Here is a 14,367-nt window from a genome sequence, read left to right on the forward strand (position 1 = left end):
GTTAATGTTCAGGATTCAGACACAGCCTCAGTCTTTAAGTCTGACGCTGCTGCCTCTTCTGCCTTTATCAGGTGCCACTGCTCACCAGCCTTCTGGACCAGCTTGACCACCACTGAGCTTCTTGCTGTACAGTACTGTGCAGTCCACACCCTCAGATGCTCCTGGTGCCGCTGCTAATCATAAACCAATCAAATTAACCAGTGCCCACCTGTTTTTCCCACTTTGTACTATAATACTTTAACATTTTATAATAAGGCTGTTTGCTATCCGGTGTCGACCAGAGGAGGACGGGTTCTCCTTCTGAGTCTCGGTTCCTCTGAAGGTTTCTTCCTCCTGCTCTTAGGGAGTTTTTCCTTGCCTTGCCTCTGTCGCCGCTGGCGACGCTCATGGTGGCTCGAACCGGGATTTTCTTTCTGTAATGCTGATTTTTCTGTAAAGCTGCTTTGTGCCAACACCTGTTGTAAAAAGCGCTACATAAATAAATGTTGCTTGCTTGCAATGCAAATACATCTCCCAAGAATGCAATTGTTCCTGTGTTGAGTGCATATGTTCTTTGTATTCTGCTTGCATGCACACATTTATCTTGACCTCCTTTAGTTCAACTCGGATTCACCCTCATTAGTGCAGCCGCTGGGGTCCCATGCAGAAGCTTCTCCCATTATAAAGAGAAAGAGAGATACAGAGAGAGGAATAAATGGGAGCTGAGGGTGGGACGCATAAGAAACCGTGGGTCGTACATGAAGTTCTTGTGGTGCTATTCAAAGCAGGGGCTACATAACCTCATAAATAATAAAAGATAAAGACTCACACATCACAGGCCTGTCGAGTGTGAAGATGGTAATGAGCAGTTATGTAACTATCCTGCCTCACATTCAGCAAACCCAGCACAACTGACCCTTAAACCAAGCCAAGACATCGCCAGGAAATCCCACACTGCCAACTTCAACACAAAGCCCACTTCCCTTTGGTTTATCTCACATTCAGTTGGGCAATAGTGCCCCCTACCAGCTGCAAACTATGCAAGGAGATGCCAGTGTCCACTTTATGGCACTTTAAAGGAGTTGATTCTTCTCAACCCTGTCCATATACAATACTGCCAATAGGAATAGTTTTACTTTATTATAAATCCTGTTTTGCTGATATACAGTGAAAGAGTGTAGCCCATCGGATGATGCACAAGTGTCCTCTAGACCTTCATTACTGGTCAGCAGAGGCTGACAGGCTCTGGATATACAGATATAATAGATCTAAGGTAGGTGGTCCTCATAAAGCGCTCAGTAATTAGAAAGCATGTGTTTCTAATAAAGAGAACTGCAGAAATGGGGGCTTGAGTTAGCAACTGGGATTGTGTTTGCACTTGAGTGAAATGTGGACTGGCTAGCAATTTGCAATTTGGTCAAGACTAACTTGCTACTGTACTCAGACTCTAGAACAAAGCTTAATAGAATTTAAACCTAAAAAAACACACATGAATGATTCAATTAAGAACTTGAACTTTTTATTTCTTACCTTAGATGTGAAAATTTCTCAGTCAGTTTTGCAGTTGTCATGTGCAATTCCGTTCTCTTATGCTGTCATAAATAAAGGTACTTTATATGTACATTTTACAGTGTAAATGTACCGTCAAAGTACAACAGTGGTCTGAAGGTCCAAATGTGTACCTGAAATGTTTCCCATGTGAAAGGTGTCTATTTGTACCTTTTCATAACCTAATGTTTTAAACAAAACAGTGAGTGTGTTGACATGCACTCAATAATCCGATCATAATCCGATTTCTGCAAGTAACTGATTATTCAAACGGTTATGTGAACAGAATACTCCGATTTCTTATATCAGAGTAAGGTCGAGAAATCTGATTAGGAAATCTGATAAAAAGATCAATAATCAGATTTCAGTGCATGTAAACGCTTAGTCTGATTTCTTTCGGATTTCTCAGTTTGCACATGTGTGAAAACAGATGGTGGTACCGGAAATAAGTTAGACCTGTTGTCGCAAGATGCAGCTAAAAGCAGAAATCCGAATACTGGCAGTTATGCAAAAACATATTTTCAGCAGATTTTGGTACAACTATGTTTTTCCTTCCTAAAGGTACTTAGGATGTATCATTGAGGGTACGACCCCGGTGACGAAAGGGGTACGACCCCAGTGACAGTTTAGTACTGTTTTTTCTGGGAGTGTGCAACTCACAGTGGTGTAAACTTTACCTTCAAGCTGATGGACATAACCAAATTGTTATATACGATAAATGTGGTGTTAAAAGAGACTTCCAAAATAAATTTGAAATTTTATTCCTGAACTGTTGGCTGCCTTTGACACTGTGAAGCACCAGATGCTTGTGTCATCACATTCAATCTTTAGCAGCAATGCTCTCTCTCACCAGTTAGCCTGGAAAGGTTCTCTCTCGCTTCCCATATCCTCACTATTGGTGTCCCCCAGGGATCAGTTCTTGGCCCACTTTTGTTCTCCCTGTTTTTTTTTTTTGTTCTCCCTGAAGCTACTAGGATTTGCTTCTCCTGCCATGGCTGTGTTGATGACACCTTGATATACTTCTGTTTTCCTTATCATGTCTTGCTTTCCATCTCTTACTGGACAGAAACCCATCATCTGATACTGAATCTCGATCAGACAGACCTAGTCAGACCTCTTTCACAACAGCTAAAAAGCATTTCTCTTCCGCAGTGTACTTGCCTGGTCCATAACTTTCTGAAGTTATATCACAGGGCTATTCAACTGAGATCAATACACTTGCTTCCAGTGGCAACAAGAACAACAAGAATACCTCTTCACCTTGGTTTGGAACCACTAGATCCTTAACCTCTGGGCACTTAGCAAGTCCTTCCTTGAGATATAACCACTTAAGGTAAAGTCTTGCTGCTTCAAGGTTCTTTCTCAGAGTCTTGCATAAAGCATACACATTGAGATTATTTAGTTATTAATAAGAGGTAGGCAAGTGTAGCATTGGGAGTTTTGCCCATGGACTCTTATTGGTGTGCCTGCCCTGGCAGATAAATGAACCCCAGTCAGCTGCATAGAGCTACGCTACACCCACACCAACCACAGCATCTCTGAAGGATCGTCACGTAAAGGCACAGATAGGCCTGGTTGGTTAGGGCTTCTCCACTCCGATTCTTCAATCATGCATCACAGCACCTGTTTGGACTAATTAGGTTCTGTTCTTCATTAAGGAAGAGAACTCATTAGTGAAACCAGGTGTTGCTATGCAAGACTGGAACTAATACCTCTACACCCGGGGTCAGTTTTAATGTTTTCTCTGCTTAATTTAATGTACGCCACAAAATTCGATGCTGGCTGATTGAGTCAGGAGAAGCCCCCCGAGCGTTCATCGCCTCAGCCCTGCAAGACGGCCGTCTGCCACCTCTGCTACCTCTCCGTGGGCCCTTTTGAGCACTGTTGCATAAGAGAGATGGAGAAAGAGAGACATGCGCTTATGTACAGGCTGCGTCTCCTCCAGTCAGGAAGGAACTCCTGGGGATTTTAGCCAAGACTTCAAACGCACTTTCTGTCTTGATGCCCGGAACTCCAAATCCTCTTGGCTCTATACCCGCGTTTCAGGTCTCTCCCTCTTTCTTTTTCTCTATCTTTCGCGCTCTGTGGGAGTGAGAGTGTGCACAAACATGTGAGCGCAGGCCGGTACGCCTGTTTGCCTACTTTTGTATTAGTCAGCAGTGGGAGTAGCACCTCCGAGCGCAAAGCATACCCACATAGCAAAGCCTACATCCGGCCTATCAGCCACGGCAACTTTGAATACGACACGGCTACTTTGCATACAGGCACTCTTAATTAAACATCAAGGCACAAGCAGTGTTGCCAAACAGATGCTTTTCCCCAGATTCGATGCCTCCTCTTTCTCTATCTCTATCTCGCTCTCTCTTCTTCCCTCTCTTCTTTATCTTTTCATCTTATCGCTTACATGCAGCTTCATCCCTCCTTCTCCTCCTCCACCCCCTCCTCCTAGTTCCAGGATCGCCTACGTTCTATCCCGTCTCTCTTCATTAAAGAACAGCTTGGGGCTGGTTGCGTTCATACTTTCGGAGGAAGCTGCCACGAGGCTCTTTTGTAACCCACAATGCATTGCACGGAGAAAAGGATCAGGCATGGATTGCCACATGCCAGAAAATTCAGCGACGCTGTAAAGAATTTCTGTCGTTTTGACAATAACGTGCTGTATTGAAGCCAGCATGATACTTTAAGTGTGGTTTATAGTCTTATACAGAATTCTGTGCTGAATTCTGGGAAAGTATTTACAGTACAGGCAGATTACATTGTATCAAATACCTTATGGTATGGCTACTCTAACAGTGCCGTAATCATGCTGTATCATCAGCTTTGCTGTAAAACTAGGCACCAACGTTTTGAAGCACCAAAGGATCATCATCTTCACGGCAATCTAGTGAAGTCTCAAAAATCTCACTGCTGTCAGAAGAAAACCCTGTATCTCCATTTTGGTCATTTTTCAGTTTTTGACCTAATTTCAAAGGACCTGTTTCCCTTTACATTGTGGGTAACTTCCATGGTAAACAGACCCAAAGAAATGGCCCAAAATGACATGGAAAGACGTCTGGTTCCATTGACTTTCATTAAAACTGCAGTAGGTTTCTTCTTTCTCCTGTAAAGTGACCAATTCAGAGATAAGAGGTTTTGATCCGACAGCAGCGATATATATAAAAGAGCGACTGAGGTGCATGAATCTATGAACCAGGGTAAATGCTGCAAGCGTATCCTTAAACGGTGGTAAAGCTAGTTAACATTAGCCTAGTTAGCTGGCTTACGCAACCTGTGCTGCCATAAAATAAAGCATGAATATTCATTTGGGAGTTCATTAACTGTTTGTTTTTTTGTCACATGTCATTGTATAGCACAATAGCTGTGTGTGATAGACGGCGGCATGACGTTGGCATGGGGATGGCATTACTGTCCAAAATGAATGATTGTTAGAAGAGGGTTTTATAATTAATATACTATATTAATTGGCATGAAGCCACTATAATTAAGGTGGGAAAAGGCATAATGATGCTCTGTGGTCTTCATTTTTGCTGTGTAGTAATAGGTTAAACTGGAATTCAACAATGAGATGTTTGGCAACGGCGACTCCCAAAAAAGTCCAGATCTGGTTTATTTCACGGCTGCGGTTGATGGCAAAAGTTGTGAAATTTGAGCTTTTAATGGCAACTTCCACTTACGGCTGGGGTGTATGGAATGTCGCCACTAGCATTAGCATCATGGCTATACTGTAATCAATGAAAGATCTGCTTTGCTGTCGTCCATCTACCACCAACACAGCATAACATTATTGTTGAGTGTCTCTAAAACGAAGCTGGTTTAACTTGTTAATTCCCCAACATGTGTGTACATTCATATAATATTTAAAAAATGTGGATATTTATGCTTCCAATATACAGAATACAGTACAATATGCCATTACTGTAGATACACGACAGTGAACTCTTCAAAAAATGGTTTCTCAAGTGGCGTTTAGTAAAGACAGTGCTTCTATATTGACCAATGAACGCTTAAAGAACCATTTGCATGCTCAAAGTGTTCTTTGCATGCTGAGAAAGCGACGTACATGGTTCTAAGCTTGGCGTTGTAACAGTAGCAGAACCCTTTTCAAAAGGTTCTATGTACACAACACATTCTCCAATTATCTCAAGAACCATTTTCACCATGCGAAGAATTCTTGAAACATGCAAATGTTTCTTTGAGTGTTCACGGTTCTATACAGAACCATTGTCTTTACTAAAGAACCCTTGAAGAACCATCTTTTTAAGAGTGTGGGAGTACTGTAAATATTAGTTACATTAACAAGCTGGCGGCTCTGCTGCTGACAGAGACCTCTAATATAGCTACTAACACAACTGTACACCTGTGACTCCCATAGACATCCTATTCACCAGTGAGCTTCCAGAAACACTGCACATCTTCCTAAAGCAGCTCAACCATCATAAACAGATCCTTCACAACCAGCATCATATGGTGATGATAATAACTGTAAAATCTTACAAATGTAAAACATGAGCGTTTAGGTCAGCATTAGAAGCCAATGGGTGGACCTGGGAGCATCAACGTGTCTGAGACTTTATATAAGCTACTTTTTTATTCATTTGGAAAGTCCATTGATTTTTTTTTTGCATAGAGATAAAATGCCAGTTCAGACTAAAAGCACTAATGAAGCTATGAGAAAATATAATAGTTCTTCCATAATGTTCTCCATACCTCTCCTGTAGTTCACCTGTTTGGGCTGTATGGAAAACGTCCCCAGCACTACGCCCATCTTGACCACTGGTCAAACTTGATTCTGCTTCTTTTTGTCCTCTGCGATGGTAACTTTCAGTCTTTTCAGGTTGTTCTCTCACTGTAGCTTCGTCCTTGTTGCATCTGACTCCTACTTTCCGCTCTCTCTCTCTCTCTCTCTCTCTCTCCCGCTCTCTCTCTCTTTCACCTGTTTCTTGCTCTCTTTGAAGAAACCTTTTTGCTTCCCTGCACTCTGATCACAACTCTCTTTCTCTGAGTGCTGCTTTGTTCCTCGCTCTCTCGCGATGCCCTTACACTCTCCCTTTTATCTGTAACCTCTCTTTACCGAAGATTCTCTCCTGCAGCCTGTCTTTCTGTCTATCATATGGATTCTGGAGGTGGTTCCTGTCTCTCTGAGCTTTATGAAAGAGGAGAGAGAGAGAGAGAGAGAAGGAGAGCGAGAGAGAGAGAGAGGGTGGAAGGAGTAAAGTGATTGGCAGAAGGAAAAGGATGGAGGTTGTATAGCCAATGGATTAAGAAACACTAATGAAGGAACGCAGGCTTGACATATTCTGTCATTTAGGTCTATTTGTCTTGTTGGCCACTTAAACAGCTACACTGTACAGCTACTCACTGGCCACTTTATTGGAAACACATATCTTGTGCTTCTACTCACCGGCCACTTTATTGGAAACAGCTACCTTATGCTTCTACTCACTGGCCACTTTATTGGAAACACATATCTTGTGCTTCTACTCACCGGCCAGTTTATTGGAAACAGCTACCTTATGCTTCTACTCACTGGCCACTTTATTGGAAACACATATCTTGTGCTTCTACTCACTGGCCACTTTATTGGAAACACATATCTTGTGCTTCTACTCACCGGCCAGTTTATTGGAAACAGCTACCTTATGCTTCTACTCACTGGCCACTTTATTGGAAACACATATCTTGTGCTTCTACTCACTGGCCACTTTATTGGAAACACATATCTTGTGCTTCTACTCACTGGCCACTTTATTGGAAACAGCTACCTTATGCTTCTACTCACTGGCCACTTTATTGGAAACACATATCTTGTGCTTCTACTCACTGGCCACTTTATTGGAAACAGCTACCTTATGCTTCTACTCACTGGCCACTTAATTGGAAATACATATCTTGTGCTTCTACTCACTGGCCACTTTATCAGAAACAGTTTGGACGAGATTATTTTCAGAACATATTATGACCAGCTAGAAAAGTATCCATTTCAATTTCAACTTATTAAAATATACTCCTGCTTTATATTTATTTATATTTTAACATTTGTTGCTCTTTTGTTACACTGTTTTAAATGAAACATTGATTTTTGAGTATTAGAGCTCAGACCTTCAGACTCAAGCGTAGCTCTTCTTGTGTGGCCTACATTGAGTCCAGTTATCACTGAACTGCTCTCTCAGCAGTATCAATATTAATAAAATTAAACTGGGATTTGAGATCAGTCTCCAGTGGCTCACAGGCATATCTCGATCCAATTTCAACTCAGCGTGGAGTTCTTCATTGGCATGACAACTCGTAGTACAGTTGTAAAGCTCAGACTTGCTCCTGGTTATAAAGTTTGAGAGTTTTGAATTGTAAATGAAAGCGGTGCAGATTAAAGTGCATGTGAATGTGAATTATCTATTCAGGCCACTCAGCCACACGCTGAGCTGGAACTGTCTCCGCTGACAGTGAAACACCCATTCAGCTCAGTTTCTAGGAGGAAACTCCATCCAGCATGTCAGAGCCGATTCAGCAGAGAGAGCTTTCGAGGGCCAAGAATCAGCTGGAAGGGGATGAGCATGATGTGGCTGGACCCAGACAGAGAGAACAGAACGGGTAGAGAGCTGATTAGAAGTGAGGATGATAGAGTAGGATCTTTGTCCTGTTTCCCAGCTCAACTCAACTCAGTTTGACTCAACTGAACTCCACATAGTTCAGTTTAACTCAACTAAACTCAAATCATCTCAGCCCAAATCAGCTCAGTTCAGTTTAAAGGAATTTAATTCAACTGAGCTTAGTTTGGCTCAGCTCCACTTTGTTCAAATGAAATAAACTCAGTTCCGCTCAGACGTTTTAAGCTCAAGTGAACTGAGTGGTTGGTTAGTGTAGTGGGTAACACCTCTGCTTTCTACGCTGTAGACTGGGGTTCAATCCCCCACCTGGGTAAACACCCTACACTATACCAATAAGAGTCCTTGGGCAAGACTCCTAACACCACCTTCGCCTATCTGTGTAAAAATGACCAAACTGTAAGTCGCTCTGGATAAGAGCGTCAGCCAAAATGCCATAAATGTAAATGTAAGCTCAGCTCAACTCAGTTCAGTTCAAAGGAATTTAACTCACGTTGTCTCCTCTCAACTCAGTTTGACTCAACTGAACTCCACATAGTTCAAATGAATTCGACTCGATTTAGTTCAAATCAACTGGTCGCAGCAACTCAACTCAGCTTTACTTGCCTCGACTTAGTCTGAACAAATTCAACTCAATTCAACTCAGTTTGACTCCGCTGTGCTTGCATTAGCGGATGCAGCGATGAACTGTGTTTATTGAGCAGTTTGTCAAACGGAGTGGCGTAAAGAACGCTGCCACTGGACTTTGGATTGGTTGTTCAGAGGTTGGCCTAGAACCCTTAGCTCCAGTGAAGAGAAATCTTCATGACTCAGCACCAAGACATTTTAGACAATTGTACACTTCCATTTCATTCTGGAGAACAGTTTGGGGAAGAACCTTTTCTGTTGCAGCAGAAGCGTCCTTCACCAAGTTTTGACTAAGTTCTCTTTGAATTCTCTTTCAGTCATCATATTCATCCGCTCGGGGAAGGGGGCCCGAAGCACAACCCACGCTACAAAACGATTTTTGCACGTTAAGTGCAGTTACATATTTCCACCAGAGAGGTCTCCAAATCCACAAACATTACATAGCTTTAATATCTATCTATCTATAAATATGCCAGTCAAATAAACAAAGGGTTTTTAGCCTACAAATAATATAGAGCCCAAATAAATTCTTTAAAGCAACTCCTTAATTAAAACAAGTGAATTAAAATGACATTCAAAATAAAAACGTACTAAATGAAAATACCCCGCGACCCTGACGGAGAAGCGGCTTGGAAAATGGATGGATGGATGGATGGATGGATAAATGAAAATACACAGTGTGATCTAGAGGAGATCGTACTGTTCCAGAACAGACTCTGCTGCGCTAAGTTGAGCTCAGCTATCTCAGCTTCTGTTCTCTGATTCTTTGTGTGCTTCCAAAAGGCCGTGCTCTAATGAACTCCGCTGCTGTGGGTTGAACTCGCTTTCATTCTGCTTCTGTCCACGCGGCTTGAGCTGCAGGCTGTTTTGCGCCCACAGCAGCTCTTTCATTTTGTTCTATAACTGTGGTACAACATGTTCTTTTCCCAGAAAAAAAAAAAACGTTAGGCAATGTTTCTAAAGCAACGTTTTACACAGCGGATCCAGCAACTCTAGCCCTGGATTAAATTTCTCCGCCACTTTATCAGAAACTCCTCTCTTGTAGCTCCACTTTGACAGTGTGCAGGTAGAGACTCATCTGTTGATGCACATTTTGTGTTAGCCATCACCCAGCCCTTCATCAGCGTCAGTTTCTGACCACGAGATGCTCTTGAGTGAGTGGACGTACAAGGTCGGCTTTTCCAATGAAGTGTCCAGTGAGTAGTTTAAGAACAAAGTAAAGGTTTCGGATAAAGTGGCCAGTGAGTAGATGTACAAGGTAAGGGTTTCCAATAAACTGGAGAGTGAATGGAAGTAAAATGGCCAATGGAATCACAAGGTAGGTGTTTCTAATAAAGTGGCCGGTAAATGAAAGAACAAGGTAGGCATTACTAATAAAGTGGCCTGTTAGTATAAGCACAAGACAGGTGTTTCCAATAAAGTGACCAGTTAGTGGAAGAACAAGACAGGTGTTTCCAATAAAGTGACCAGTTAGTGGAAGCACAAGACAGGTGTTTCTAATAAAGTGGCCAGTTAGTGGAAGCACAAGACAGGTGTTTCCAATAAAGTGACCAGTTAGTGGAAGAACAAGACAGGTGTTTCCAATAAAGTGACCAGTTAGTGGAAGCACAAGACAGGTGTTTCTAATAAAGTGGCCAGTTAGTGGAAGCACAAGACAGGTGTTTCCAATAAAGTGACCAGTTAGTGGAAGCACAAGACAGGTGTTTCTAATAAAGTGGCCAGTTAGTGGAAGCACAAGACAGGTGTTTCCAATAAAGTGACCAGTTAGTGGAAGAACAAGGTAAGCCTTTCTAATAAAGTGGCCAGTTAGTGTAAGTACAAGACAGGTGTTTCCAATAAAGTGGCCAGTTAGTGGAAGAACAAGGTGGGTGTTATTAATGTAATGGACGGTTAAAGCAGCTTTTGTGAAAGTCTTTATAGCTTTTAGGTTGAAGGAGGGATAAGCAGACCTAGCAGTCGTGTCATTCTGAATAGTCCATCATGAGAACACGGCACTTACTGTATGTTCTTCATTTGGGTTTGCGTGCATTTGCAGAAGATGTAGATGAACGGTAGAGGTGTGCTGCCCTCTGCTGGTTAAAGACAGATATGACAAGAAAGTGAAAACGTCTGTGTCTTTTAACTGGCTGGCATGAATCTGATCTCTGAAGAATGTAGGAACTTACAGAGCCCCGCTGGTGACATCCTGTATGAATAAAAATAATGCATGGCCACGACTTAGTAAGGCATGGGAATGAGATGATGAAGACAATTTCCATTGTCCATCTTATCAGCTCCACTGACCGTATAGCTGCACTTTGTAGTTCTACAGTTACAGACTGAAGTCCATCTGTTTCTCTGATACTCTGTTACCCTGTTCTTCAGTGGTCAGGACCCCCATGGACCCTCACAGAGCAGGTACTGTTTGGGTGGTGGGTCATTCTCAGCACTGCAGTAACACTGATGTTGCACTGGTCTGAGTGGATCAGACACAGTAGGGCTGCTGGTGTTTTTAAACACCTCTGTGTCACTGCTGGACTGAGAATAGTCCACCAACCAAAAATATCCAGCCGACAGCGTCTTGTCACCACTGATGAAGGACTAGAGGATGACCAACACAAACTTTACATCTACAAGTTGGACCAATGAGGTAGGAATGTTTAATAGAGTGGACAGTAAATGTGTCTGATCCACTCGCACCAGCGCAACACATACTGACATCACCACCACATCAGTATTACTGCAATGCTGAGAATGATCCACCACACAAATAATACTTGCTCTGTGAGGGTCCATGGGGGTCCTGAGCACTGAAGAACAGGGTGACAGAGTATCAGAGAAACAGATGGACTACAGTCTGTAACTGTAGAGCTACAGGGTGAAACTATACGGTCAGTGGAGCTGATAAAGTGGACAATGAGCGTAGAAACAAGGAGGTGGTCATAATGTTATGCCTGATATACATATATATATATAAAAAGCCTCAATAATAACTACTCCATTCTAGAAGAAAACCAGCAGGGAGCAGCATTTCCCACATTATCTTCCGCATTTCCTCCACGGCTGTAGATCGCGGTCCCACTGCTGTGCTCATAATGATGTTGGACGAGAGGGTCTGGCTCACAATCTCCGTTCTAGTTCATCTCAAAGGAGGTCAGGACTCTGTGAGGGCCAGTCAAGTTCTTCCACACCAAACTCATCCTGCCAGGCCTTTATGCAGCTGCTTTGTGCACTGGGGCTCAGTCATGCTGGAACAGCAAAGGTTCTTCCCCAAACTGTTCTCCCAAAAAAATGCAAGTGTACAATTGTTCAAAATGTCTTGGTGCTGAGTCACTAAGATTTCCCTTCACTGAAACTAAGGGTTCTAGGCCAACCCCTGAAAAACCAATCCAAAGTCCAGTGGCAGCGTTCTTTACACCACTCCGTTAAAGGCCGGCATGCTCTTGTGGTGGACACGTCACCACATGGACTCAGGATTACTTTGACAAACTGTTCAATAAACACAGTTCATCACTGCATCCGCTAACGCAAGTACTGTACCACACTCAGCGGAAACCATATATCAGCAACACCGCTGAGTTCTCTAGGCTAGAGCTCACCTGAAGTGGCCTGATGTACAGTCGAAATGTATAGCGTGGTCTGACGATTCCACTTTTCAGACTGTTCACAGATATGATGGACGCCTTGTTCTCTGGCCCAAAGAAGCTGCAGATTGTTACCAGTGTAAAGTTTAAATGCCAGGGTCTGTCATGGTATTGGGGGAGGGTGTGTTTGTCACTAACCTGCACACCTGCGAAGACACTGTTAATGCTGAAAGATAAATATACATTTTGGAGTGACACATGCTTCCTTCAAGATGATGTCTTTTTCAGTCCAAGCTAAATCGATTGATGTTTTCAGCCCCCAAATATTTATTAGGTGCTTTATTTTAAAGGGACAGCGATGCAATGGGGAAAAAAAGGGTACGGGCCCTGTCTTGTCCTGTCCTGTCCTAATGTCTTTGAACGAGATTCTGGCAACACATTTAGAATGAGCGTATATTTACAAGAAACAGAAACATTAATAAGATAAAACATCAAATATCATGATGTCATGCTTCTGTCTTTAACTGTATTTAATGTAATGCAAGTCGGAGTTTACAAATAACTGGTTTCTGCTTGTATTAGCACTATATATGTATAATATATATTGTTTTTTTCCGTTTTATGGTTGTTTTTCATTCATCATGAAATTTTTACACAATGTAAAGGGCAGCTGGTGTGTTGAAATGATGTAATCAACAAAAATGGAGATACCTGGTTTTCATTGGACAGCGACAATATATAGAAAGAGAGAGAGAGAGAGATGGAGAGAGAGAGAAAGAGAGAGAGACAGAAACAGAGAGAGAGAGAGAGAAGTGAGAGAGAGAGTTGGAGAGAGAGAGAGAGAGAGAGACAGAGAGAGAGAGAGAGAGAGAGAGACAGAGAGAGAGAGAGAGAGAGAGAGAGACAGAGAGATACAGGGAGAGAGAGAGAGAAGTGAGAGAGAGAGAGATGGAGAGAGAGAGCGATGTTAAAATGAGACTGAGAGTCAAAGAGAAAAGGGCAACAGTGGTGAAAAAGAAGGAGGGATGAAGAGCGAGGCAGAGGGGCGAGCAATGGCAGAAATGGGGGGAGAGATGCAGGAGATAAAAATAACCAGGAGGAAGGAGATTACGTAAAAAGGGAGGAGAAGTGATTTAAAAATTAAAAGTGGGGATGTGCACTGTCAGCTCCGATCTGTTACCATTAGAGAGAGAGAGAGAGAGAGAGAGAGAGAGAGAGAGAGAGAGAAGACATTAGGTTAGAATATAGTATGAAGTGAGTATACAGAGACACGCGGCAATGAGAGAGAGAACCACTTCCAGCCAGACGGCGTGTGATCATAGTGTGATCCAGCATCTCCACTGCAGCGCCTGCACTGCGCTTAACATCTGGCCTCAGCTGCTCTCCTGCGTACAGTCTCTTAACTGATGTGTTAAAGCTGCTAAAGTTTGCAGAGTTTCCATCTGTTTTCCCCAAAGACAGTTGATCAGTCACGGCATGTTTGGTGTTAGGAACGGGAACAGATGCCAGGCTAAATGTGGGCATAGAATTATTAAGGTGGGAACCATTGGTGTAGGAACAAGGTGGGATTGGAAACAGCTGCATTTGTGCCCCCCACCCCAAACAAAATGATGCTTCAAGGGGAAAAAATGATTTTGAAAGCACAACAACAAGGTTTGCCAGCAAATCAGACAACCTCCCCATTTCATGCTGTGTTTTGTGTTGGCAGGGTCGAGATAGCTACTGAAGAATCAGTAGTGAGCTGCTGTCCCAAAAGCTAGTAGTAGTAGTTAGTTAGTAGCTAGTGCAGAACCTTTTAGCTACTTCCAAAGCGCGATTGTAGGAACGTTTGTGAATCTCCACCTGACACACCAAACAAGCCCAACTGAAAGTGTGAACAAGACACTGCATTTAATCACGCGCCAGAGAGAAACAACTGAAAAGCTACAAAAAGATCACAGCAAAGTGACACCAACAATCAAACTTACACAAAGGTGTGCTATCCAACCAAAATTGGGCTGATAAAAGGCAAAGTCAATCATTCCAGATCGGGAAAAGGCTCCAGCACC

At 42.7% G+C, this 14,367-nt stretch overlaps 1 protein-coding gene across 2 annotated transcripts in view; it reads right to left on the reverse strand.

The window, feature by feature from the left end:
- Positions 1-14,367, reverse strand: part of kcnip1b (Kv channel interacting protein 1 b) — a 60,596-nt gene that overhangs the window by 30,862 nt on the left and 15,367 nt on the right. The window contains exon 1 of one of the 2 annotated variants that reach the window (XM_017725792.2): positions 6,235-6,647. The exons of the other annotated variant lie outside the window; for it this stretch is intronic. Coding sequence (XP_017581281.1) covers positions 6,235-6,292 — 58 coding nt within the window. The 5' untranslated portion in view covers positions 6,293-6,647. Of the gene's footprint in view, positions 1-6,234; positions 6,648-14,367 lie in introns of those variants that run through there. 2 annotated transcript variants of the gene reach the window in all.

The sequence above is a fragment of the Pygocentrus nattereri genome, chromosome 18 (assembly GCF_015220715.1).
Source record: "Pygocentrus nattereri isolate fPygNat1 chromosome 18, fPygNat1.pri, whole genome shotgun sequence".
Classification (NCBI taxonomy): domain Eukaryota; kingdom Metazoa; phylum Chordata; class Actinopteri; order Characiformes; family Serrasalmidae; genus Pygocentrus; species Pygocentrus nattereri.